The sequence below is a fragment of the Colletes gigas genome, unplaced genomic scaffold (assembly GCF_013123115.1).
Source record: "Colletes gigas isolate AHSC1104 unplaced genomic scaffold, ASM1312311v1 Colletes_gigas_Sc00003, whole genome shotgun sequence".
Lineage (NCBI taxonomy): Eukaryota > Metazoa > Arthropoda > Insecta > Hymenoptera > Colletidae > Colletes > Colletes gigas.
Genome location: NW_025106632.1, coordinates 9,575,413 through 9,600,049, shown reverse-complemented (window position 1 = coordinate 9,600,049; position 24,637 = coordinate 9,575,413). Strand labels below are relative to the sequence as shown.

The following is a 24,637-nucleotide window of genomic DNA, read 5'->3' as shown; positions in this document are numbered from 1 at the left end:
GCGTAGCTTTAACGCTGACATTAATAATCATAATTTTATTATAATCTCAGGCGACGCCATTGGACTTTTTTACGTTCCAGTAAATTAAGATCTGTTGACGCGATGGTCATTTAGATGATGTTGTATTTCGTGTATTATATCATCGAATGTATATCAAAATAATGCAATGAGCAACTTAAACCAAGACTCGTAAAAAAAATGAAGTCAACGGGCTTCGATCGAGTTTACGAAGTTACGATACTTGTCGAATTGCAACAGAATTGGCACCCCTCCCCCCTATTTTAATTCCTTGAAATCGGAGAAGTAATCAATTTGGTGGAAAATGACGCATCCGTTTCAGACCCTGTACCCATTTTTTAACGCTAAAAGTGTATATTTTATCAAATCGAGGAACATAATGAATAACATTTGTAATCATTAGAAGACATTTTGCACTCTTCGTACGTCAGGAAGCTGGCAATATTCCTCTTTAATTTTAGAAAGTCTATCAAAAAATTGTGACGCGTCTTCCTTGCGATGCTCGCAGTGCGGTTAAAAATAGTATTCTTTGGTCGTTCGAAACTCGAAAAGTACGATAAACAATCTTTTAGTCATTTTAGTGCGTGGTTTCATAATTTAAATCGCTTTATTAAATTAATTAAATATTAGTTACATAGTTCGCTGCTTTTACCCTTCCAAGTTATTGTATTGGACTTCTAATATTTGCGAAAACCATCTTGAATTCGAAATACCATTAAACGTAGATCAATTCTTATCTTTAGTATTAATAACACGAACGCTACAATTACAACTCAATGGGAACGAATTTCACTTTAAGTGGATCCACAGTGCGTAGAACTACATCAACGGTAAAAGAAACATCCTTCAGGTAGTTAACGGGCTCGAGATAGAAATTATGTATTAGGAACAATAATGTTGTTTTTATCTCCAACATAGCGAATTTTTGACCTAAAAATCAAAAACACATAAAGTAAAACTACATTCCAACCCCTTAAAGTTAATTTGTTTCACAATTTTCTGTATTTCAGAATACTCGTAACGAGTTTGATATTTACCTATGCAATTTCGCGGGCCAGCACTGAAAGGGACGTAAGAATAAAGATGTCGTCCCTTCGAGTTCTCGGGCAAGAATCTATCGGGATCGAAAACTTCCGGATTCGGCCAGTACTTTGGATCTCTGTGAGTGTCTATTATGTGTACGTGGATCTCCGTGTCGTCTGGTGCTACGTAATTATCTAGAAACGTTAAAATCATTAACTCGGTGTATCTCGCGCGTTTACCCTTCGAAACGTGGTTATTTGATAATTACGTAGAACCACTTCCGTTTCCGTGCGACGCGATATAAACGGCACGCTAGGATAAAGTCGAAGGGATTCTTTGATGCATCTTTCGAGATACGGCAGATTTTGTAGAGTGGCCATGGTTACTTCGCCGCCAGTTTGGTCCAATGCCGCCTTCACTTCTTTCCTGACTCGATCCTGAAATCAATCATCGGATAAAACTACCGCGAAAAACATTTACCGAAATGGTTTTTTTTTAATTAAAATTCTGAGAGAATTATTAAATTAATTAAAGAAGAGTCACCTGTATATCTTTGTGTTCAGCCAAAAGCATAGTGGTAAAGCAAAAACACATCGCCGTGGTGTCGTGCCCCTGAAACGAAAAACGATATTTTCACGCAAATGATCGTTGTGATAGAACAAAAATAGATCGGAGAAACGTACCTCGAACATAAAAGTGTCGACTTCCTCCCTTATACCTTTGTTGTCTATCTGATTTTTACGATGAGTGGCTATCAGAAGATCGAGCATGGCCAGCTTCTTTTTGCGAACTGCAAATAAGCGAAGAGATACGCGTTACGATACTATAAAGATCGAAGATGTTACTATAATTAATGGTAAACAGACACCACTTACTTGCTCCATCGTCGTCGTCGTACGTATTGCTTGAATTCTTATCAAAATTGTATAGGTATTGACCTTTAGTCTGATCGTGATAGTTTATCCTTTTTGCGATGATCTGTAATATGTATCATTAACGCGATATTAGCACTGAAAATACTATAGAAGCTTTAAAAACAGATCTATCAATAGTAGAAATAGTTCTAAATTTTATTCATACCTCGTTAGTGAAACTGTGTAATATTTTGAGCAATTTAGACGTGTACCATCCTAAGGGGATCCAGTTGAAGACATAGTCTGGCTTAAACCACGGTCTCATATATCTACAAAATCAATATATGGTAATACATTGTCATCCAGAACTCGAAAAATATAATATACATCGTAGATTCAGCTCTTTGAATATTCACATGTATTTCTGAAGCGAAATTACATACCTATATACGAAAGTTTCTCCAATATCGTGTACAGCACTTCGATACTTGTGTTGGAAGCTGCTCTCTTTATCTTTCAAGGAAGTTCCCATTGCAGTCTCTGAAAATCCACGCGAATAGCGCGTAAGGAAAATTAAAAAATTAGTATAAATTGGGGAACCAACAACAGTATCTAATAACTCTCATTTCCTATCACAGATCAAATTAATCGAAGTTCTTAAAGGAAATTAAAATGAGTCATCCGCCACTTGAACCCTGTCATCTGAAATTTGTTGAAACATTCTAATAATAAACAATGAAATATAGGTTGCAAAGATTAATTTAAAGGCAAGGAATTTTTATCACATAGAAATTTACCGCATATTATATTCAGTGTGTGCTCGCTGAAAAATTGCAACAGATCTTTAACGACTGGTCCTTCGCTCTTTAATGATTCCGTCAAAGACTTCGATTCCTCGATGAAAATGTCAGCGAATTCTTTCAATACATTGAAATGAAAGGCGTGTGTCAATATCTTCCTCCGTTCTTGCCATTTGGGCCCTTAAAGAAACCAAAGCGAGAAACAACTTGTAACTGGTAGGTCCAAGCGTTTAGAAATAATGTTTAAAAAAAAAAAACAAAGAGAAATAGTACCTGAACTGGTAAGAAGTCCGGTTCCGAGCCAATTATGAAATAGTTTGTATAAATTGCCTTTCAGAGTAAATTTCGGATTTCCAAGGATTGTCTGCAAACAAATGTAATATTATGCAACGATAAAGGCGCGGTGCTTTTGAATTAATCATAAATGTTTTTTCGTCTATAGTCTTTCTTTTTTACAAAGACCTATGCATACGCGATAATTATCGATATAGTATGTATATAAATAATTGTTTTAATTGCCTCTAAGTCGTCCGGATGACGAATATTAAGAGTTGAAGTCGTGAGAGTCCAAAGTCTGTAGATTGGATATTCTTGATCGGCGTATTGTCGTAGTTTCTTCCAAATTTCGGCTGCAACAACAGAATTATATCAAGTTTTTATCGATTCATTATCTTTATCGTTATTAATCGATGAACGACATTCGATCATTCTTTTAATTCCTGTCTCTTCTCGGATTTAAACGCGAAGAGTTACAGGTTTCTTCTTCTTCCATAGAAGCCAAACCACGAAACAAAGATCATTGAAACTGATTAAATGTCTGCATCTTCGATTTATAAGGAATCACATCGGTTTTTGATCTTACGTGACGGAACTTGTAGCCGTATGAAGTTTCCAAATATCGGTACAGACTCAGGAGCAGGGACCAAATTATTCGATCTTCCGAACTTTCCATATTGTAGAATAAGAAACCCCACGATTATAAAAAACAATATCCAAATAATCATTATTGCTAAACTTTCGCTCTGCTCGACTTTCGACAAGTGTCTTTTATGACTTCCTCGGATAATACGCTTTATATGGATTTACTGTTTATATAATCGACGACAATAAATCAGATGTGCTGCAAAAAGAATATTTGATTACGATAAACCATGGAGCTAAAAATTACGTTACGCGTAAAAATACGGAGACGCAGTTTCAAAAACAAATACCTCGCAAGTTATCTCACGGTCTCGATAAGTCGAATTTGAACATGCCATGGCAATATACAACCACCAACTAAGTGAATCTAATTGATCATTAGAGTTTCAGCCTTCAAACGACTATATGCTGCTAATTACATACCTACGTTCGCTGACGTTCACATGTCCTTACTACAATTACGTGAATACCTTTCGCCGATCATGCATCTTATTAAATATGCGAGACTTTGTTTTGAAGTAAGGTGTACATTACTCTACTGTTCAACTTAACACTTATTCAGCTTTTCAATAGACAATAAAGCAGAAGATTGAAATGTAACTTATTCTTTCTCACATGTTGATAGCTGTAACCATTATTTGCTTGCTAAAAATGTCAGGGGAGCAAAATTTCCGAGAACGCGCGGGAAAGATTGTGTTACAAACCACTCACCTGTTGCACAAAGTTAAAATCTTCCACATGCAATTTAGCGTAATCAATTTGCAGATTTGACTTGGAAATAGAGATCTTGCTGTGGCTGTTTCGTATTCCGTACTGTTATCATAAATAAATACTCGACACAGATTACATATTCGAGTCAAATATTCCCACTCTGATATAACCAAAGATGTACATCCAAATATAAACATATTCTTTATTTATCACCTTCGATTATCATTCCACCGACGATCAAATATCTCCCAAAACGGGGTCCATTAACTCTTTTCGAATGAAAAATTTCGTTCTCTAATTTAGGGTACGTTATAGTAGAAAAATATTTGTTAAATACACTTCTGGACGTATCAACGCGTATGAATTGAAACCACAAACGATATTTCAACAATTTTTAATACAAAATCTTGTAGTTTTTAATGCTCGATAACACTGTGATAAAACATTTTTTAAAGATTCTTTATCGATTATGCAATTGCGTGACATTGTCAATGACATTGTCGTGCGAACCATTGGGGCTAACACATTTATTAGATTCTCAACAGCAATTGCCATCATTCAAGATCAATCAATATCGCGAATATAGCAAAAGGGTTAATAGCACGTTGTAACACCAATGTTACAAATATTACGCATGTTCAACATACATAGACACAGATAAGATATACTTAATAAAAGTTTCGTAAAGTAAGATCGTACTATTTTACGTTATTGGGACATGACAGTAATACGCATTAAATTAAACTCATCGATCTCTCAAATATCAACATCGTCTGATAAGTCCAATTAACCCCATAACGCTCACATTTTATTTCCATTTACCGTCCAAAAATGCACAAATTCAAAAATTTCAAATCGTTCTGGAAAAATTATTTTCGATTGCGGGGGCCAATTACAATCATTTTTGGTGAATAGACATACCCTCGAAATCTTAACCACTTTCTGGAAAAAAATTCGAGAAGGTGTGAAATTTTTCGGCCAAAAAAAAAATTTCAAATCGTTTTGAAAAAAATATTTTTGGTTGTGGGGGTCAATTACAATCATTTTTGGTGAATAGACATACCCTCGAAATCCTGCGCATTTTCGAGAAAAAAATTCGAGAAGGTGTGAAATTTTTCGACGGAAAAAAAAATTTCAAATCGTTTTGGAAAAATTATTTTCGGTTGCGGGGGTCAATTACAATCATTTTTGGTGAATAGACATACCCTCGAAATCTTGCGCATTTTGAAGAAAAAAATACGAGAATGTGTGAAATTTTTCGACGGAAAAAAAATTTCAAATCGTTTTGGAAAAATTATTTTCGGTTGCGGGGGCCAATTACAATCATTTTTGGTGAATAAACATACCCTCGAAATCTTGCCCATTTTGAAGAAAAAAATTCGAGAATGTGTGAAATTTTTCGACGGAAAAAAAAATTTCAAATCGTTTTGGAAAAATTATTTTCGGTTGCGGGGGTCAATTACAATCATTTTTGGTGAATAGACATACCCCCGAAATACTGCGCGTTTTCTAGGAAAAAATTGAGTACGGGCGGAACTTTAAACGTTAATAACTTTTTAACAAAGCCTCCATCAACAAATTGGTATTCTTGATGTTCGTCTTATTTTGGCCTCTAAAGTTCCCCATTAAAATTTTTCCCAGGGGTGGTCGAACACCCCTGAGCGTGAGCGTTAAGGGGTTAAAAGTAAAGTAATGTAGCAATTTAATGAATCGATGTTATTCTAATGTTATGTATTAAATATTACTACTTATGGAGGCGCCAATGCATTATAAGGACCGTCGTAGGAAAATAATTTAAGACAGATATAATACAGCGAAACCTGTCACCCGATTTCTGTATTGAATAATCATCGTCTAAATTGTAACTGTTCTTGTTGTAAAATACAATTTTTTAATCGTTAGCACAAGTGTGTATTTACACTCATAAAATTGAATTAAATATTTTACAAAGTTTGCTTAGAATACTCCTTAACATTTAGTTATCGAAAAAAGATGACGTAACGAAACAGTGCATTAATATCATCTCAGATTTACTTTGTACTCCGAAGTGTCGTAAGTTCTACGTGCGACGAACATGTTTGCAACGCAGTATCTGAAATTTAAAATAATATTTAATGTAGATCGACTCTTTTATCGTTATTGGTACCAGCGTGCTTACTTTTTTCGAGATCCATGTTTCATTACCGACGTTCATTTCTCAACTCGAAGTTTCGATAGGAATGAATTTCGCTCGGAGTGGATACGTGGGACGCAGAACCATGTCAGAGTCGATAGAAATATCCTTCAAGCAATCAACGGGCTCGAAATAGAAATTATGTAACAGAAACAATAACGTCGATTTCAATTCCAGCATAGCAAATCGTTGCCCTATAAATCGAAAACGAAAAATTCAGCAAGAACTAAAACTAGAGATCATCGCGAAATATTGTACAGATTTTTTGCACTATAAATTAACCCTTTCGCAAGAATTTCATTTTCGAAAAATTCATTGTCGCACGAAGATATTTCCTTCCACGAAGGAATTACTTATTTTTTTTTTTTTACCTATACAATTTCGTGCACCAGCACTGAAAGGTACATAGGCGTAAGGATGACGTCCTTTCATATTTTCAGGCAAGAATCTATCCGGATCGTAAACTTCCGGGTTTGGCCAGTAGTTTGGATCCCTATGAATGTCTATTAGGTGTACGTGGACCACCGTGTTAGCCGGTACCTCGTAATTACCTAGAAACGTTAAATCGATTATCGCGATACATAAAAAATAATTTACCTTCGAACGTAGGATTCACCTTACAACGTTTGATAGTTACTCAATTTCGTGTCCGTTTCTAGGCGTCGCGATATAAATGGTACGCTCGGGTAAAGTCGAAGAGATTCCTTGATGCATCTCTCGAGATATGGCAGATTTTGTAAAGTGGCCATGGTTACTTTACCATTAGCTTCTGACATAACTGCGCTCGCTTCAGCCCTGGCTCGAGCCTGCAACAAGACGAAATTACAAATAAGTCTAAGACACCCTCTCGAACACCCTGTATATAACTATCGAATTTTTTTTCATTTATTTATGAAGAAAATTTTACTCGAGTCGTAAAACCCATTATTTATCCACCTTCTAATAATACTGTCAAGAAAACAGAGATTATTCGTTATCTGTGCAGATTAAAATATTAGTAAAAGTGTCACCTGTATGTCTTTGTGTTCAGCTAGAAGCATAGTAGTGAAGCAGAGGCACACCGCCGTAGTATCGTGTCCCTGAAATAAAAAACGATTATAGAGAATTGAATAAGTCCGTCGAATGACCAAAAAGTAAACGAAAACACGTACTCTAAACATAAAAGTATCAACTTCTTCCCTAATCCCTTCGTCGTCTATTTCAGAATTATGATAAGTTGCTATCAAAAGATCTAGCATGGCAAGCCTTCTTTTCCGTACTGTGAACAAGCGGAAACATCTCGTGAAACAAGGAACAATAAATTGTTGTTGCCCAGTATTTTAATTCGAATCTAAGATCACTTACTTCCGCCATCATTGGCGCTATCCGTTTGACTTGAGTCGTGGTTAAGTCCGGTTAAGTATTGGCCCTTTGTCTTATTATGATAGTCCTTTCTTTCTTCGATGATCTGCAACGTATCGTTAACTTCACTTTAATCGGTATTGAATTGGACGATGATTTTCAATGATTTTACAAGAATCTTAATCGATCGTTATTCACGATTTTAAACGTAAAGTTTGCTTTGTTTCAGTCACAAATTATTGGTCATACCTCTTTAGAGAATCCATGCAATATTTTGAGTAATTTAGTTTGACGCCATCCTTGGGGCAAGTATTTGAAAACAGAGTTTGCATGGAGCCACGGTCTACTTAATCTACAAAATCAATAGAAATATATTGTTTGTGTATATAAAGGGTGTTCGGCCACCTCTAGCAAAAATTTTAATGAGCGATAGTAGAGGCCAAAATAAGACGAAAATCAAGAATACCAATTTGTTGATGGAGGCTTCGTTAAAAAGTTATTAACGTTTAAAGTTCTGCCCGTACTGAATTTTTTTCTTCAAAATGCACAAGATTTCGGGGGTATGTCTATTCATCAAAAATTGTTGTAATTGACACCCGCAACCGAAAATAATTTTTTTAGAACGATTTGAAACTTTTTTTTCCGTCGAAAAATTTCACACCTTCTCGAATTTTTTTCTTCAAAATGCGCAAGATTTCGAGGGTATGTCTATTCACCAAAAATGATTGTAATTGACCCCCGCAACCGAAAATAATTTTTCCAGAATGATTGGATATATTTTAATTTTCGCCGAAAAAGCCTACCTGTTGGAATTTTTTTCTTGGAAGTGCGTAGAATTTCGGGGGTATGTCTATTAACCAAAAATGATTGTAATTGGCCCCCGCAACCGAAAATAATTTTTCCAAAACTATTTGAAATATTTGAATTTAATTGTTAATAACTTTTTAACGAAGCCTCCATCAACAAATTGGTATTCTTGATTTTCGTCTTATTTTGGCCTCTAGAATTCCCCATTAAAATTTTTCCCAGGATGCATATTGTTTTCAACGCCGTATACCACAAATTACTTGCCTATATACTATAATTTTACCCATGTCGTACACAGCTTTTCGATACTTGGCTTGAAACTTCCCTTTATCCTTCAGCGAAGTTCCCATAGCGGTCTCTAAAAATGTATCCACGCATGCAGAAGAAAATTGTTACGCGTTGCAACTTACAAAGCCCGCAACAGTTTCGAAAAGTTTCAATCTTCTTTCGTGTATCAGAAAATCTGAATGTCTCAAATAGAAAAATTCCGTTCTCTGAACAAAGAAAATGAAAATTACAGCAAAAGTCGTCTTGACAAAGATCTTTAAAGAGGAAACTATTTAACAATAAACGCAGCCTTTCGTATCCAAAGAACACAGCTGCTTTTGTAAGAATTACAGATGATCGTAAATCATCTTCATCGCGAATTTCCAAGATGACGAGCTAACGCGTGTTAACTTGTTTTACAATTTACCGCAAATGATGTTCAGAGTGTGCTCGCTGTAGAAGTACATCAAATCTTTAACGACTGGTCCCCCCTCGCTCGTCAAAGAGTTCTTCAAACGCACCGATTCCTCGACAAAAATGTCGACGAACTGTTGCAGCATGTTAAAATGAAAGGAGGGCGTCAATATCTTCCTACGTGAGTGCCATTTACGACCTGAACAAAAAACCAAAGCAACTACCTTTATCTGGCCATTATTTAACGAACATTTCCTCTAATCATTCACACTCTGTATATCGGCGCGTATCTTTATTTTTATTACATTAATCTATTGTTCTCGTCCGCTATTAATAATTCAGCAGAAAAATAAGATAAACCTACTCTCCTTTCCTCGACAGTAACAACGTCAAATCATTGCAATATATTAACGTGACACCCTGTAGAAATAAAATAAGAAATAGAGAGAAACGATACCTGAACTGGTAAGAAGTCCAGTCCCGAACCAAGGCATCAGAGGATCGTACATATCGCTTTTCTGGATGAATTTTGGATTCCCAAGTATCGTCTGAATGCAAAAAATTTCGAAATCGAATGTAATCGCGCGACACGTGTCAGAATTCAGAATTGCTGGTTTATACAGATTTAAACAACTCTTTCATCACCTCCGTGTCGTCAGGATGGCGAATATTGATGTATGCCGTCATGAACATCCAAAATTTATAAATCGGGTAATATTCGTTGCCCAATTCTCGCATACGTTTCCAAAGTTCAGCTGTAACGATTGGTGTACATTGAGTTGTCGTTAATTTATTATCTATATCATTGCTAATTGATAAACTGCATTCGATTATGCTTCCGTTTTTTTTCCTTTTAACACACTTTCGAACGATAGTCACGGTTTTAATATTTCTAAATTAAATTTTTAATTTAACCAGAATGATCTAACGAGTCAGTAAATTTCTATAAATATAATGTGATAATTTTTCTATGTTTATGAATAATTCTTTTAAACGAACTTAATCGCCAACTGTTTTTGTTCCCATAAAACGCGCCATACGGTTGTTTATAAACGCCTTCGACTTATTCTTGGTTCGTTTGGACGCGTTTACAAAAACACAGCCTCGAAACGTTCATAGTCATGTTAATGCAAAAGACGTAATGCAAAGAAAAATTTGTATTTCCATTAAAATAACTGTGTACCATTCATTTTCTTATTTTGTTATTTTTCTTTAATTGACAACGGAGTTATGGCCTGACACACTATACATAAACGTATATACTACATATTTCGATAAATTACACTCTATCTTACGTATTTTTAGAATATTCTTATTTAATTACTCTTTTCAAACTTAAGACCAACATATAACTATATTTCAAATTCAAGGAAAAATAAATATTTCTTTTTCGATCGATTAAAAAAAATAATAATTTTGTACCGTTTCTTCTTATTATTTTTCTTTAATTGACAACAGAGTTATGGCCTGACACACTATACATAAACGTATATATCACATATTTCGATATAAATAAATTACACTCTTACGCATCTTTAGAATATTCTTATTTAATTACTCTTTTCAAACTTAAGACCAACATATAACTATATTTCAAATTCAAGGAAAAATAAATATTTCTTTTTTGATCGATTAAAAAAAATAATAATCTTGTACCGTTTCTTCTTGAAAGCTCGATCTTATTTCTATAAATTCGAAGAGCGCACTTCTCAACTCTGGCATTATATTTTCAGAAAGATAAAACGAAGACGATTATAAGTGATTAAATGTAAAACTGTAAATCCTCGATTTAGAAAAAATATTACTCTTCGAACTTACATGGCGAAAGTTGGAACTCCTGCATGTTCAAAAAAAAAAACTTCACTGGAGGCCCCGGTATCAAGTTTATCATCCTGGTTTGATACTTTTCATTATACGCGAACATGTAATATACAATAAGTACCAAAAATATAAGGCAAAATATTTCGATGATCATTTTTGCAAAACTCTAACGCTGATTCGACAGGTGTCTTTAACACTTTGCAACGCGTTTACCATCGACATACACGAAATCGATAGATCAAATATCCTGTAAATACAAAATTACAGTTACTTTGAATACTCTGGAAATGAATTTTGAATATTGTGAATTTTCATCGATGAATTTGGTATATAACACTAGATTTACGGGCATTGATCGCACCTATATTCATTAACACCTTTCTTGATAAGAATTACCTTACAATACGATTTTTTTTTTAATTAGAATATGCATTCAATCAAATTCAACATAAGTTGTTAAAAAATAATATTTACGCGTTCTGCAATTTTAAATATGAAATCAAACATCAAATTGACGACTTCCGTAAATCTAGTGATAAACACAATCAAAGTTTATATTATTTTTATCCAGGATTGTACTTTTCGACTAGATTTCTAACTAACAAACTACTCGCCTTATCGAGCACCTCGATCTTTCGAAATTGCAACAAATTCGAATTAAAAGTCTCCCAAATGCCTCGAACTTCGCGTAGCCACTTTGCACACTCGACTCGCGAGAAGAGAACTTACTGAGGAAATATCTTATCGCACACTGGCAAGGGGAACTGATTCGTGCCGTAGGCTATTTAAGCATATCGGATACAATGTACCTAAAAGAAAAAGCGCATCATCCATGCAAGGTATTTACCATAATAAAAAGCATCATTATCATCGGCGATAAAAAAAAAATATATATATATATATATACCTTCAAATTGTGAAACGCGATGCAAAACACTTTTTTTCTTATTTACTTTGCTCGTTACTTTTTTACTTCATACATTGTCTCCCTATTAAAATTACTTCGTACCGGATTTTCGCTGAAAAAGTGGTTCCTCTGACGTAAATAAGATCGCCTCTGACCTATACCACTCTAGAACTACCGAAGTATAGAGAAAAAGAACTTTGCAAATTAATTTAGCAACTGTGTACCGATATATGTAGGTAGCAACAAATTTTGAAAAAAAATGTTTCAAATATAAGTTACATGGTATCAAGAGAAACGTATACAATATGTAGTACCGCAGTCGGTTTTTTAATCAAGTGATGAAGGAATGCTCGATTAGTCTATCGTTATCGATGAATCACTCGCTTGGTTAGTCTAGCGCACCCTTATCACAGACGAGGTATGCAATAAATCTATCATTTAATGATAGTACTTCGTGTTACCACAGATTGAGATATAGACCTCGTGGGGTCCTTATTGATGAAATATTAACCTTTTGCAGAACCATAGTCATATAATTTTCAGTACATGTATCTTAACCTAATAGGTAAATTTTTCGACTGAACAATTGACTGGGTTATAATAATACACTGATTTCTTAACAATTAGGTATATTATACACGTGCAGAATCAGTCTTATACAATTCTGTAACGTTCTCCCATGCAATTTTGTTATTCTTGATTTTCGTTTTATTTCGAGCCATAGAGTCTATCAGAATTTGTATCATAAATTACGACCCACCTTGTATATAGAATATTTTTTACGAAACGTAAGACTTATCAACAATCAGAGATATCTCACGAAATCTTAACGTATTAAACATTGTACCCTAATATCTTTTCACGGAAAATGTTCCAAGTGATTGATGGGAGTTAAAAAAGAATGTGAGATTATATTTTTTAAAACATTTGCTTTATCATATCGATGAATTGTGATTTTTTCCAAAGTTGTGTATCTTAAACTGCGCGATTAAGTGCGTTTAAAATCCATTAAAAATAGGTTATGTAACACGCAAAGAATAAATACTACGACACCAAGATGTTACGTTATAGAGACCGTAAACGTATCGACTTTCATACAATAAATTATATGTACCACTATCGTTGATATAACTGTTTTAATAGCAGTTGTAAAATGTGTGTGGGATTATTGTGCAATTTATTGCACAACATAGCTGTATTGAATTGACGATCCTACGGCGCATTGTATGATGAACCATTACGCTTATGGCTCCGATTACTATTTTCACACTATAAAAGTTTTATCCTTCGAAGTCCATGCCTATAATCAATATTTTTACTGAAGAAACCAAAATATGTAATTGTGATGGTCACAATTTTTAACATCCACTGTATTGCTTCAACATCGAAAAGAATTTCTCAAACATTTTTCTTCTTAATTTTCTTAAGAAGAACGAAGAAATTCAAATTTCTTGATTTCGAAAAATTGTTTATTCTTCGAAATAATACACGCAACAATAGTTTTACATATCCATCTAACAATAACTCTGTAAGTTATTAAAGATCGAGACGAAAATAAATTCATTTGAAGTAGACACCAAGAACAGAAGAAGGTTCTAATTTCGTTGGAAATGCGTCAGGTGGCGCTGAAGAAAAACATTTTTATAGTAACATTTACTGGAAACATCTACGTAATTTTAATCATTGGCCGTTTTAGTTACCTTTTTCGGAAATGACGTAATAATCATTATCTTAAGTTGGCAGTACAAAATTCACATTTCTTTCGAATTTTAAACTTGCTTTTCGAAAAAGGAAAAGAAATTATTGTATTAAAAAGTGCTATATATTAGAGAAAAAAGGTTGTAGCTCGAAATTGAAGAGCCCTGTATCTGAATTTTTAAACTGTCACCTAAACATATTTCTTTCTGCAAATTCGTACATATTTAGAAATAATAATTTAATAATAATTAATCGGGTTTCAGATTCTCAAATTCTTCCAACAATGATAATATAGAACATTTTTACCTTTTTTTAATATCAACATTTGTAAATTGACATCCAAATATCAGAAATGGCAATCTTCTTTAAATTTGTAAATATAAATCCATTACGAAAGCTTGCATTTAAATTACGTGCCTAAAATCTATACGGAGTTCGGTTACATGACAGATGATAGGATTGCGATGCTTGGTTTACGTCATGTCTTTCATGACTTTCAATCACGAAATTATTGTACGTTACTTTCTCAATTGTATCCGTTTGTACTTACAAAATCTGTATATTCTCGAAAACACTGTTTAGACTAAATTCTGAAGTAATATTTCGATCGGTTCTTTTAAGTAAGAGTTGGCATGCGTGGCCAATTTTGCCAACTATTTCCGGAATAATAAGGCACCGTGAGGTGACGTTTGCTATTATTGTCCGTAAGGTGTATTAACGACATTGTTGGAAACGTCGACGAATAATTAAAATTCAAAAATATTTGTTTCGCATGCGAAACATTAAATCGTCCACTTGCAAAACGTACTGACGTGTGGCTACGCTAAAGTCTGTATCGATAGAAGAGTATTATTTTGAACGCTTCGGGCGTGTGGTGTCTTCCCAAACAAAATGGGCCTAACAATTAGCAGCTTAGTAAACCGGCTCTTTGGTAAAAAGCAAATGAGAATATTAATGGTGGGACTAGACGCTGCTGGAAAAACTACCATACTGTATAAATTGAAACTTGGTGAAATTGTGACAACAATACCAACCATTGGTTTCAATGTTGAAACTGTTGAATATAGGAATATATGTTTCACTGTGTGGGATGTTGGTGGCCAGGATAAAATCAGACCGCTCTGGAGACACTATTTCCAAAACACACAAGGCCTGATTTATGTTGTTGACTGCAACGATCGTGAACGTATTAGAGAGGCTGAACGTGAGTTAGCGAACATGTTGAAGGAAGATGAACTTCGAGACGCAGTTCTCTTGGTATTTGCTAATAAGCAAGATTTGCCAAATGCCATGTCCCCCGCAGAACTCACAAATAAATTGAAACTAAATTCGTTAAGTGGATGCCAATGGTATGTTCAAAGCACTTGTGCTACGCAAGGGCACGGACTCTATGAAGGACTCGATTGGTTGAGTAACGAATTAGCTAAAAAGTAGTAAAGCACTGTCATTATTCATAATCTTCATGAACAATTTATTCAACGAGCATGGACGTAGAAGACAGGTTGCAATCTCCGTTTTATCAGATTATGCACTATGTGTACGATTTAATACCACTGTGATTCTAATTTCTAAGAAGAAAACTACTTGGCGTAATAGAGAAACTTGACTGTCTCGATAATCCATAAAGCTTATATAGATTTCATTTTTTGAATGAAGTTTCCCTTCAGTAAAGGAGAAATTTATAAATTAAAAGCGTGTAAATTTATCAGTTACTATTTATGACTTTAATTTGTAGAGTTATAAGTTTACTTGAAAGTGTATTGAGTTTGAAATAAACAAGGAATATTTCTATGTTGATTTCAGTACATATATTGTTTTCATTTTAAAAGAAAAGTACTGTGAATATTATTTACTTAATATATTACTAACAATTTCTGCTATAAAAAAGGAGAAAGTACAAGTGAAATTTTATACTTGTGCATCCTTTGCTCTGCGTCTATGTAACAAGTTAAAAATTAAATATTATACATAACATAATTTGACATACCATTTTTACTTTCCTGTTTTTTAAATAAAGATTAAGTAACGAATTATAGAGTGAGTAATATTAATAGTAAGTCTTAAAAATAAGCATTTAAAAAACTTTTTATCCTTAACAATCATTACATAATATTAAAATTTATAAATCCCTGTTTATTCATAAAGATAATTATTCTTATTGTAAAGTATCATATACTTATAAGTGAAAAGAATTTAAAAATAAAGATATAAAATAAATTACAAATTTACTTTGTATTCATGTTCCACCATTGCTTTCTTCTTTTTTAATGAAATTAAGATTTAATTACAAAAGCAGGAAATGGAAAAACAATTATAGTTTTATAGTCTTATTATGTAACTCAATGTAATAACTTTATTATAGTACAAAACAGTATATAGATGCACTGTATAATGCATAATGTATCAAATAATTTGTTAATACGTGGTGTTATTCTTCTTCACCATCAAATTCTGTTCCATTTTTATTCCGTAAAACACAATGAAAAAATTATAGCAATGCGTTCTCTACTTATAATTAATATGTACAGAGTAATTTTAACGTATGGCGAAACAGGGCACTGATTAAAACATTTTAGTAAAAGATTTACTTACGAATATCTTATTCATAATATGTCACAAGTGTTAGATCATTTAAATTAATTTACACAAACTTTATTTTTATACAGCGACTTATTGACTTTCTTTACTACATTTGTATTTCATAAAATTATTAGTACAACCGTTTGATAACAAATCTTTTTCATTTTAGGCAGTAATCACACAAAGTTATTGAACAAATATGAATTATAATATTACAATTAATTTGTTCAAACTAACTTTTAATACTAATTGTAGGATTGATAGTTGGAATATGTACCATATGTTTTAACCTCAAGTTAATTGCGATTATCTTACAATGACGTCATCCACAAAAATAATTTATTCAGCATAGTTCCTTTATTCATATCTTACAGAGACTTGGCAAAATATGTAAGTTAACTAAAGGAACACATTTATACTCATTTACGCACCCAAGAATTCTTTTGAAGCGGTGCATTGGTTTTCCCAAGTGCTGGAAAATGATTTTCCAATGTATGACTAGTCGTATGTGCTCTTAAATCAGGACCATTCTTCAAAACTTGACTGCAGGTCGCACAAATTTCTAAACCTTTAATCCTATTGCCACTTTCCTTTTTGTGAACTTTAAATAATTCTTGCTGCTTTACAATATCAGGCAGTAAAACTAGAAGCTCTGGAAATACAATTTCAAATGCGCTAAGACCCATAACGTCACGGCAATGCATGTAATATTCTTGCGCGTTACATGTCCCTTGGCGAAACAATCCGCTTATGTATCGAAATTCCTCGATCTGGTCTTGTTGTACCAAAACTTCATTGACTTTGGCCACAAGGCATTTGTTCCGTTTTTGAAAGTCCGGGGGAGGTACATAATTGTACGCACTATTGTGCTTACTATTATCTGGCAAAATAGAATAATTCTCTCCAGAACTGTTTGTGAAAGTTAATCCATTACTGCTGTTAAGTTTATCTTCACTATTGTATTTTATACAAAAACCGGGAGGTGGAGGAGTTGTTGTCCCAAAACCAGGCGGGGGGTTTGTAAAACCAGGTGGCTTGGAACTGCTGCTACTTAAAGCTGGGAATTCTTCTAAATGACGAACATTTCTGTTAGTAGAATTTAAGCTATCTATCTTTAATTCGGTACGTTTCCTCTGTACTCCATTAGAAGTATTATTAGCTGTAACTGTATTTACATTTGTTTCGTTATCCAAATTTTTATGTTTTTTCTTATCCTTTTTATTAATTTGCTCCATCTCCTTTGAATGTTGCACATTTATATTTTTCGATGTATTTTCACTATTACTCACGTTATCCGTATTCTGCATAAACTGAGAACTTGACTGTACACTGTCCATGCTATGCATATCACATGAACTTTTCGATATTTTAGACGTTTCACAATCTTTCCTTACAACAACAGTACTTATATTCATTCTTGAACTGTTAGTGTCATTGCCGTTGGTACTATTGTTATTACAATTTTGTTTAACTTTTTTCTTTTTTGTTTTCCCTTTTGTTATATCAGTAGTTGATTTCACATTGTTACTGTTATTAGAACTTTGTGGTTGAACCCAAGAAGGTACTACCGTGATTACTGATTGCTTCTTCGATTTGGATGTCTTTGATAATGTAGGAAAATCTTCCCCAGATTGAGGTACTGAGGAAGATACTAACGACGGTGATGCAACCTTTTTAGGCTTTGGTACAGACACTGATGCTGACTTGGAACAGGTCCATTGTAAAACTTCCTTCCAATGAGCTGAATTTGAATTGCTAGTCGACGGTTCTACAACACCTAATGCAGGGAAGTCAGATTCCATTGAACGTTGTGTTGGACGAATTCTAATATTAGGACCTGAAACTTTTGTAGTGACAGTTCCATTTGGTTCATGATTTACTTGAATAGATACATTGGAAGTTGTACTCTTTTGTGGTTGCATACTTGATCCTGAAGCATTACCACTGGATACACTGAAATTAACAGTTTTAGAAATACTTGTGCTTGCTGTTTCTAATCCCAATGCAGGGAAATTTTCATCCGTAACAGCAAGAGGCTGTGGTCTTATAGTACTACGAATTGTTACATTTCCTCTACTTTTACTTTGGGTTAAGTTAGGTACAATAGGTGCAGTGTTACCCAGTGTTGGAAATTCCTCGGTACTCTGTACATCTACAGATGGCTGACGTACAAAAGTAGGTGCGTTATTTGATACAAATATATTTGAAGTGTTTGGCGTTATTGTATGTTGGTATTCCCTGAGATTATAATCTCTACTGCCATAATCTCTTGAACTCCTGGAAGATGAGGCACCTAACATTCCTCTCCTATTCATTCGATTATCACCACGTGGAGCTAGAGTAAATTCTAACTCTAATGTTCTTGCTTGTTTTGCGGCAGCCTTGCTCAATTGTTTACTATGAACACTCGCCTTATGTGCTTTAAGATCTATATCAGTCCTAAAGACGCTTGTAAATTTCTCCTCAGAACACATTCCTTCTTCGCACAAAAAATGTTCTTGTCTGAAATGATCTCTGAGATAATCATAAGAGCTGTAATACTGATGTAAACCATCTGCATCGCAAAAATGGCAATACAAATGATCGCGTCGTAAGTGCCGAAATAATTCGTCATTATCCATGTAACGCTGATCACAAAATTCACATAATGGATGTCCTTTATGACTTTTGTCGTCAATATCACCCTTCCTTCTATGCTGTGCAAGATCAGGCCTTGTATAATAACGTCTTTCATGAGAAAATATCTATGGTAACAAAAATAAACACTGTCTTTAAATTCAGGAATTTATAAAAATACATTATATTTAAACAAATTCCTCGATAAAACTAAACTAATTCTATTAATGTAAAATAACGTTAATTTACCTTTAAATTTTCAACACAGAGATCACAGTAATGCAGCTCATGTTGATGTCTCATATGATCTTTCAAACTGTTAAAATTATTAAACATAGGTTTCTCTTTACAAATATTGCAGCTGTTAGCCAATAAATCATAAAATTTATTTTGAATATCAGTTGTATTAAAATAAATATGGTATCGTGTGTCCAATAAGTTGCCTTTATGTAGATAACGAAAAGGTTTAATCTCCTTTGTAAATACAACTTTTGGTAAATCTTGACGACAAATGGGGCACTCATTTTGACAGCAGAGCACCCTCATTCGTGTGCTACATTCATAACACACAGGGTGTTCGCACATACCAATACTATAAATATCAACATTTTTGTAACACACAACACACGTGTTGTTATTCGTATTATCATTACTAACAGACATTTTTCTTTATGAAATTATATATTATTTGTTACTGCACAATTTGCAGAATGTTATAAATTATTATTTCGTATCAATATTATTCAATTCTTAGCAAAATTTCTGTTTTCAACAAAACAAATTGTACTATCTTCTATAACACTGAACAATCTGCAACAGAATTGACATTTCAATTTCGATATATATTTATCCCTTATAAATATAATTTTAGCTACAATGGTCAAATACAACTTACGAATAAACTTTAATCAATTACCAGAAAAGTACTTTATTTAGACCGACAAAGTACAATATAAACGCATGAAGGCTGTTTAAAAAAATAATATATGTTTTTTATTCAACTAATAAGATAAAGATATGCACGTTCAAATGATACTTCACAATCACTAGATTCCCGATAGAACTGATATTTGATAAAAAAAGAACTGCTTACTTTTTAGATATTATTAGTACACAAATGATGTCTCGTGAATTGCTAACAATGTTCTTTATAATAAAGATATAAGAAAATGAATAATACCGCCTGTACAATGTTCCAGTAAGCAGATGGTAAAACTCACAAGACGTCCCTGAAAGAAAAAGGTTATCACGATTTATATACTAGACTATGGTATGTAGTATGTAATGTCAGTTGATGAATTCAGCCCAACGAACAACCAGGTTCCAGTTTCTTATGTTACAGTCATTGCTAAGTCAAAGAGTTACTAGATCTACTAGTGAGTTGGATCTAGTGTCAATTTAAATCAAAATTGAATTTATCGTAACATATTGACCAATATTCTCTTTCGAACCAGTAACCATAATAATTTGTAATACTTCAAAACTCTGTAAAGGAGTTTAGTCAATGCATACATTGTTTATGAAAAAATTAAAAACAAAAGAATGGAAGTCACAGTGTTAAAAGTGTATTTTATCTATTGTTTCAAAAGCAAGAGTCATGACATAAAATCTAAATTTCGAATTGTCATGTAATTCAGACCAAGAAAGAAGATAAGAAAATTAAACACACTTATAAAACTTTCTATATTCTCGAAATCATGAAAAATCATTTTTATATCGAAGTTACTAAATTCTTTTTTATTTTTATACTTATTTTTATACTTTCATTATTCAAATTACAATTATTTTTTCTTTTTCACTTTATACATATGAAATTGTTGATAAATCAATGCAATGATTCATAATGTAAGCAGCTTAAAATCCTTAAATTGCTAATGCAAAGTATCACATATATTAATAAAATTCATTTATACTTTATAATAGTGTTATTAACAAAATTAAATAAAATAATGGTATTTGAATTTAAAAAAATAAAATCTTTCTTTTTATATACACTTAGAGTATCACAAAATTTACATGTCAAAAGCTATTCCATTTACCATCTGATTAAGGAAGAATAATACTGTAATACATATATCCTTATAATATTCAATTTATCTATTCCTTATTTGTATCACACTTAAGTAATTGCCAATTTCCTTTAAGAATAGTACTTTAATTATTATTAAATTTTTAAGTCACTTCATAGTTACAGCTATACATTGCAAAAACCATGTATGATTAATAATTTCCATTTGTTTACAAATATCAGTGACGCATATTATAATAAATGTACTGTCATGTAAATGTAAAAAAAATTGTCACTTATAGATAAAATAACAGGTATAGAAGGTAAAATATGTAGGAAGACTAATATTTTTTGATTGATTTTCGTATAAGTGCCAATCTTTGTTTGTGTGCCTCTGTGACTGTTGCTCGTTTATATGGGCGCACCTCGTCTGTACCAAAACCAGGAATCCACATATTCCAATTCCTTTCTAAAAATAAATAATTTATATAGTCAGAGTTTTTATTCAATCACCCTGTTAAACATTATTTAAATATTTATGTTATATATTTAAATTATTAATTATATTGTAAAGGATACCTCAGAAACATTAGATACAAAACGAACAATAATTCATTGATTTAATTAATTTACATAACTTACCTAAATGTAATTGGACATCCTTTACTTCGACAGTGTTAGCATGACGATGCTTAGCCAACAAGCATGCTGCATTTACAGTTGTTTCTACAAAATCATCTGCTAATTGTAAAAGCATTTCTTCAACCTCTTCATCTAATTGTTCAGTAGGGTCTACCTCTTTGACAAGATCTTGTAATCGTGTTTTTGTTAAGAACTAGAAAGAGAACAAATTCACCAATTCACTTAGTACATGGTTATCTTTAAATGCAATGAAACATGTACCTGTGGGAAATCATTGAAGGAACTTTGTTGTTGTTGTTGTTGTTGTTGCGTGGATGATTGTTGAGACACTTGCTGTTTTGGTGGTTGCGTTACAAATTGCGTTTGTTGAGATTGAGTCTGAGGTTGCAAAACCTGTACTACTGTATTGCCACTTTGTATATTGGATACAGTAGATGATGCCTGAGTATTAGGTCCAATGGATTGTATACTACCAAGTACAGGTGTCATATCCGATCCTGCATTGGTAGTCTGTGCAAGAGCAGTTTGTTGTGACATTTTTTAATCCCATCAATTATTATACTTGTTTCACTATCGTTAAGGAAATTCATATAATTTTAACCTGAAAAACACAGCCATTTGTTACGATCAGACCACGACTCTGCTGTATCAACGTGCGAAACGAGCACGAAATAATCTGATGTCATAATACTATAGTTTCAAAATGGTTATATTACGAAAGAGTTACAAATTTCACCGCTCAAGGTAGCGCATTTGTCGTTAATACTAGGGTATATGAACTAGGGAACTTAGAGGTGCGCGAACTTCATTATTGATTGCGATTGATGTGCTATGAGGATTTTGTACTTAAATTTCTGTTTGTTTATTTTTTGTACAAGTATGAAAATATGTTAAGTTATAAATTGATAATTCAATTTTTGTCAAAATATTTATTTTATTATTAAACTTAGTTAAAATATCCATCGATACGCACTGTACGATTTTTGTTGCGAGTAGCGATGTCGCACGGGAATCCCTAAACCCTTGACTGGGCGGAATTAAAGAAGGTAGTACGAAATACGAAGTACAATGAAACTCGCCTCACTCCTCATACCGTGCGTTAAAGCATTCGTTGCTAAGAAATTCCCATTACCATTCCTATTTCTAAAGTTCCCTCCTTAATACTTCATCTAGTGTCTTTATGCATGGCACTCTTGAAATATTTTTAACATATTTGTTTTTTCTCTATTACCGATTCATTGTTATAACGTACCTTAGACAATTTCACACAATAAACTAACAAATCTTGCAACAGTAATGAATGAATGAGCGAATAAATGAGAATTCGTAATGTTTACGTTCATTTGTTTACGTCTAAATGTTATTCACTAGAGAGTCCTTTTTTCTCGAACAATAAGAGTGACGTGTAGAAACGCCAGAAACGCTAGACGAAGGAGACGCCCTCGACGACCCGGTGGCGACCCCTGGTACTCTGAGAAGATCTAAGGGAAAAAAGAAGAAATATAGTTATATCACAGACGAGGTATACGAGTAGACCTTTCTCCCAATGTATTTTCTGGGGCTCTAGAGCCCCATTACCATTTTCGTGTCATTCGCAACATTACCAACAGATTCAAAAATGAATTTTAATCCCTTCAGTGAATAGTTTCTCAACTGACCACCATCCATGAGAAGAGGGCGCTAAAATTGCTTTATTTTCAGGTCGGTATGGCAGTCAGATTGGGCCACGAAAGTCCATAAGGTGTAAGATCTACTCGTATACCTCGTCTATGCTTTGCTTATGTTAGGGTCGGAAAGTAAAAATGCCCGGGCAGTCGAGATTCCAAATCGTATGCCGTTGACATAAGGTCGGATTTCAGTTGTTCAAGAGCGAGAAGGCAAATGTGAGCCTTCCTCTCTCGATTCCCACGAGACGGTCCGAAATTACTTCGGGCAGTTTCGGAGAATCGAGAAAGAGGGCATGCGTCAGTTTGCCTTTGTCGACTCAACGAAACTCTATGAGCTCACGTACGCGTGATCTGGCATAGGTGAGAAAGTGGAATGAGGTGTCCCCGGTGCACCCGGGGCTTCGTCTGGCATCTCTACCAGTTAACCTTTCGAATCACCTAACAGTTCAATTCTAATTTACGCGCGATGCGAGATTCTGATAATAACATTTAGAAATTAAAATAACTTGTTAATATAAAGGTTATCCTCTATTTATTAAGTTACACCTTAAACGTTTTTAATTAAATGACATATACATTTAATATATTTGAACGTGGAAAATACATTAGTCAGTCAACATACAATATATGAAAACTATTAAAAATGGTTACACATGGAAAAATTACACTATTCGTTACAATACTGTAAAAGATCACTTATACAAAATTGATTGTTATTATTTGTATATTACTGTTTGCATATAACATAGCAAATTCATTATCATTATTGTTCCAGTGTTGTGGCCCAAAGCATGACTCGTAATTACATTGAAAAAGTATATTAATAAACATTTAGAAAAATCTGACCAATAACTGTTTCTATTAATTATGTACTTCTCACTCACAGAGTCCATGTACCAAAATTGATTGTCAAAACACAATGAATTATGGTTAATAAGAAATAATATATTTTTTCAATTGATAATACATTTGAATTTTTTTATTTCAGGGAGATATCGATAGAACATTATTTGCTAGTATTTTGTGCGACGTATCATATATAGATTAGATATTTTGAAAAGTTTTAGTTGTCCCTTTAAATACTTTCGCGTGCAAAATCGAGTACGCGTACATGGAAGGGGTAAGGGACAGTTAGTACTGATGGTTTTTCCCTAGACGTAGCTAATTCTAGAAATTATAATTTTATTGTAATATCAAGTTTTTCTTATTTTCTTGTTTATAATAATTTTTGTTTATTTTTAAGTTACGCTTCTACAAGCATTCGTTTTGTCATCATTGTACATCTTGTCCATACATATATACATAATAAATATTCATGCTATTCAGCAATTATTATTAATTAATTTTCTTAAATTAACGAGTTCAATTA

The 24,637-nt window shown here is 33.3% G+C and overlaps 4 protein-coding genes across 5 annotated transcripts; 1 reads left to right on the top strand and 3 right to left on the bottom strand.

Moving 5' to 3' along the window:
• Positions 1-624: 624 nt before the first annotated feature.
• LOC122404788 lies at positions 625-11,898 on the bottom strand. Its single transcript, XM_043409014.1, is given in 26 exon segments — positions 625-948; positions 1,056-1,235; positions 1,310-1,478; positions 1,585-1,653; positions 1,725-1,834; positions 1,917-2,019; positions 2,122-2,224; positions 2,339-2,435; positions 2,693-2,875; positions 2,969-3,059; positions 3,215-3,324; positions 3,558-3,771; positions 4,328-4,429; positions 6,528-6,694; positions 6,872-7,051; positions 7,117-7,306; positions 7,511-7,579; positions 7,652-7,758; positions 7,845-7,947; positions 8,091-8,193; positions 8,913-9,006; positions 9,343-9,528; positions 9,787-9,877; positions 9,975-10,084; positions 11,148-11,397; positions 11,765-11,898. Coding segments are annotated over 25 exon segments (3,252 nt in total). The 5' UTR covers positions 11,305-11,397; positions 11,765-11,898; the 3' UTR covers positions 625-784.
• A 2,356-nt stretch (positions 11,899-14,254) lies between these two features.
• LOC122404668 (ADP-ribosylation factor 2) lies at positions 14,255-15,873 on the top strand. Its single transcript, XM_043408842.1, has one exon. The coding sequence runs from the start codon at positions 14,647-14,649 to the stop codon at positions 15,187-15,189; it is 543 nt and encodes a 180-aa protein (XP_043264777.1). The 5' UTR covers positions 14,255-14,646; the 3' UTR covers positions 15,190-15,873.
• Positions 15,874-16,168: 295 nt separating this feature from the next.
• On the bottom strand, positions 16,169-19,614 carry LOC122404667 (E3 ubiquitin-protein ligase ZNF598). The gene is made up of 2 exons (XM_043408841.1): positions 19,201-19,614; positions 16,169-19,079 (listed from the first exon to the last, which is right to left on the bottom strand). The coding sequence occupies exons 1-2, from the start codon at positions 19,612-19,614 to the stop codon at positions 16,755-16,757; spliced, it is 2,739 nt and encodes a 912-aa protein (XP_043264776.1). The 3' UTR covers positions 16,169-16,754.
• A 1,463-nt stretch (positions 19,615-21,077) lies between these two features.
• On the bottom strand, positions 21,078-22,251 carry LOC122404673 (transcription initiation factor TFIID subunit 12). 2 transcript variants are annotated; one of them, XM_043408854.1, is made up of 4 exons: positions 22,203-22,249; positions 21,863-22,111; positions 21,602-21,794; positions 21,078-21,428 (listed from the first exon to the last, which is right to left on the bottom strand). In XM_043408854.1, exons 2-4 carry the CDS (start codon positions 22,088-22,090, stop codon positions 21,301-21,303), a joined length of 549 nt encoding a protein of 182 aa, XP_043264789.1. In that variant the 5' UTR covers positions 22,091-22,111; positions 22,203-22,249; the 3' UTR covers positions 21,078-21,300. The 2 variants fall into 2 exon arrangements, with proteins under 2 accessions (XP_043264789.1, XP_043264788.1); XM_043408853.1 differs by having other exon boundaries at positions 21,080-21,428; positions 21,863-22,251.
• Positions 22,252-24,637: the final 2,386 nt, after the last annotated feature.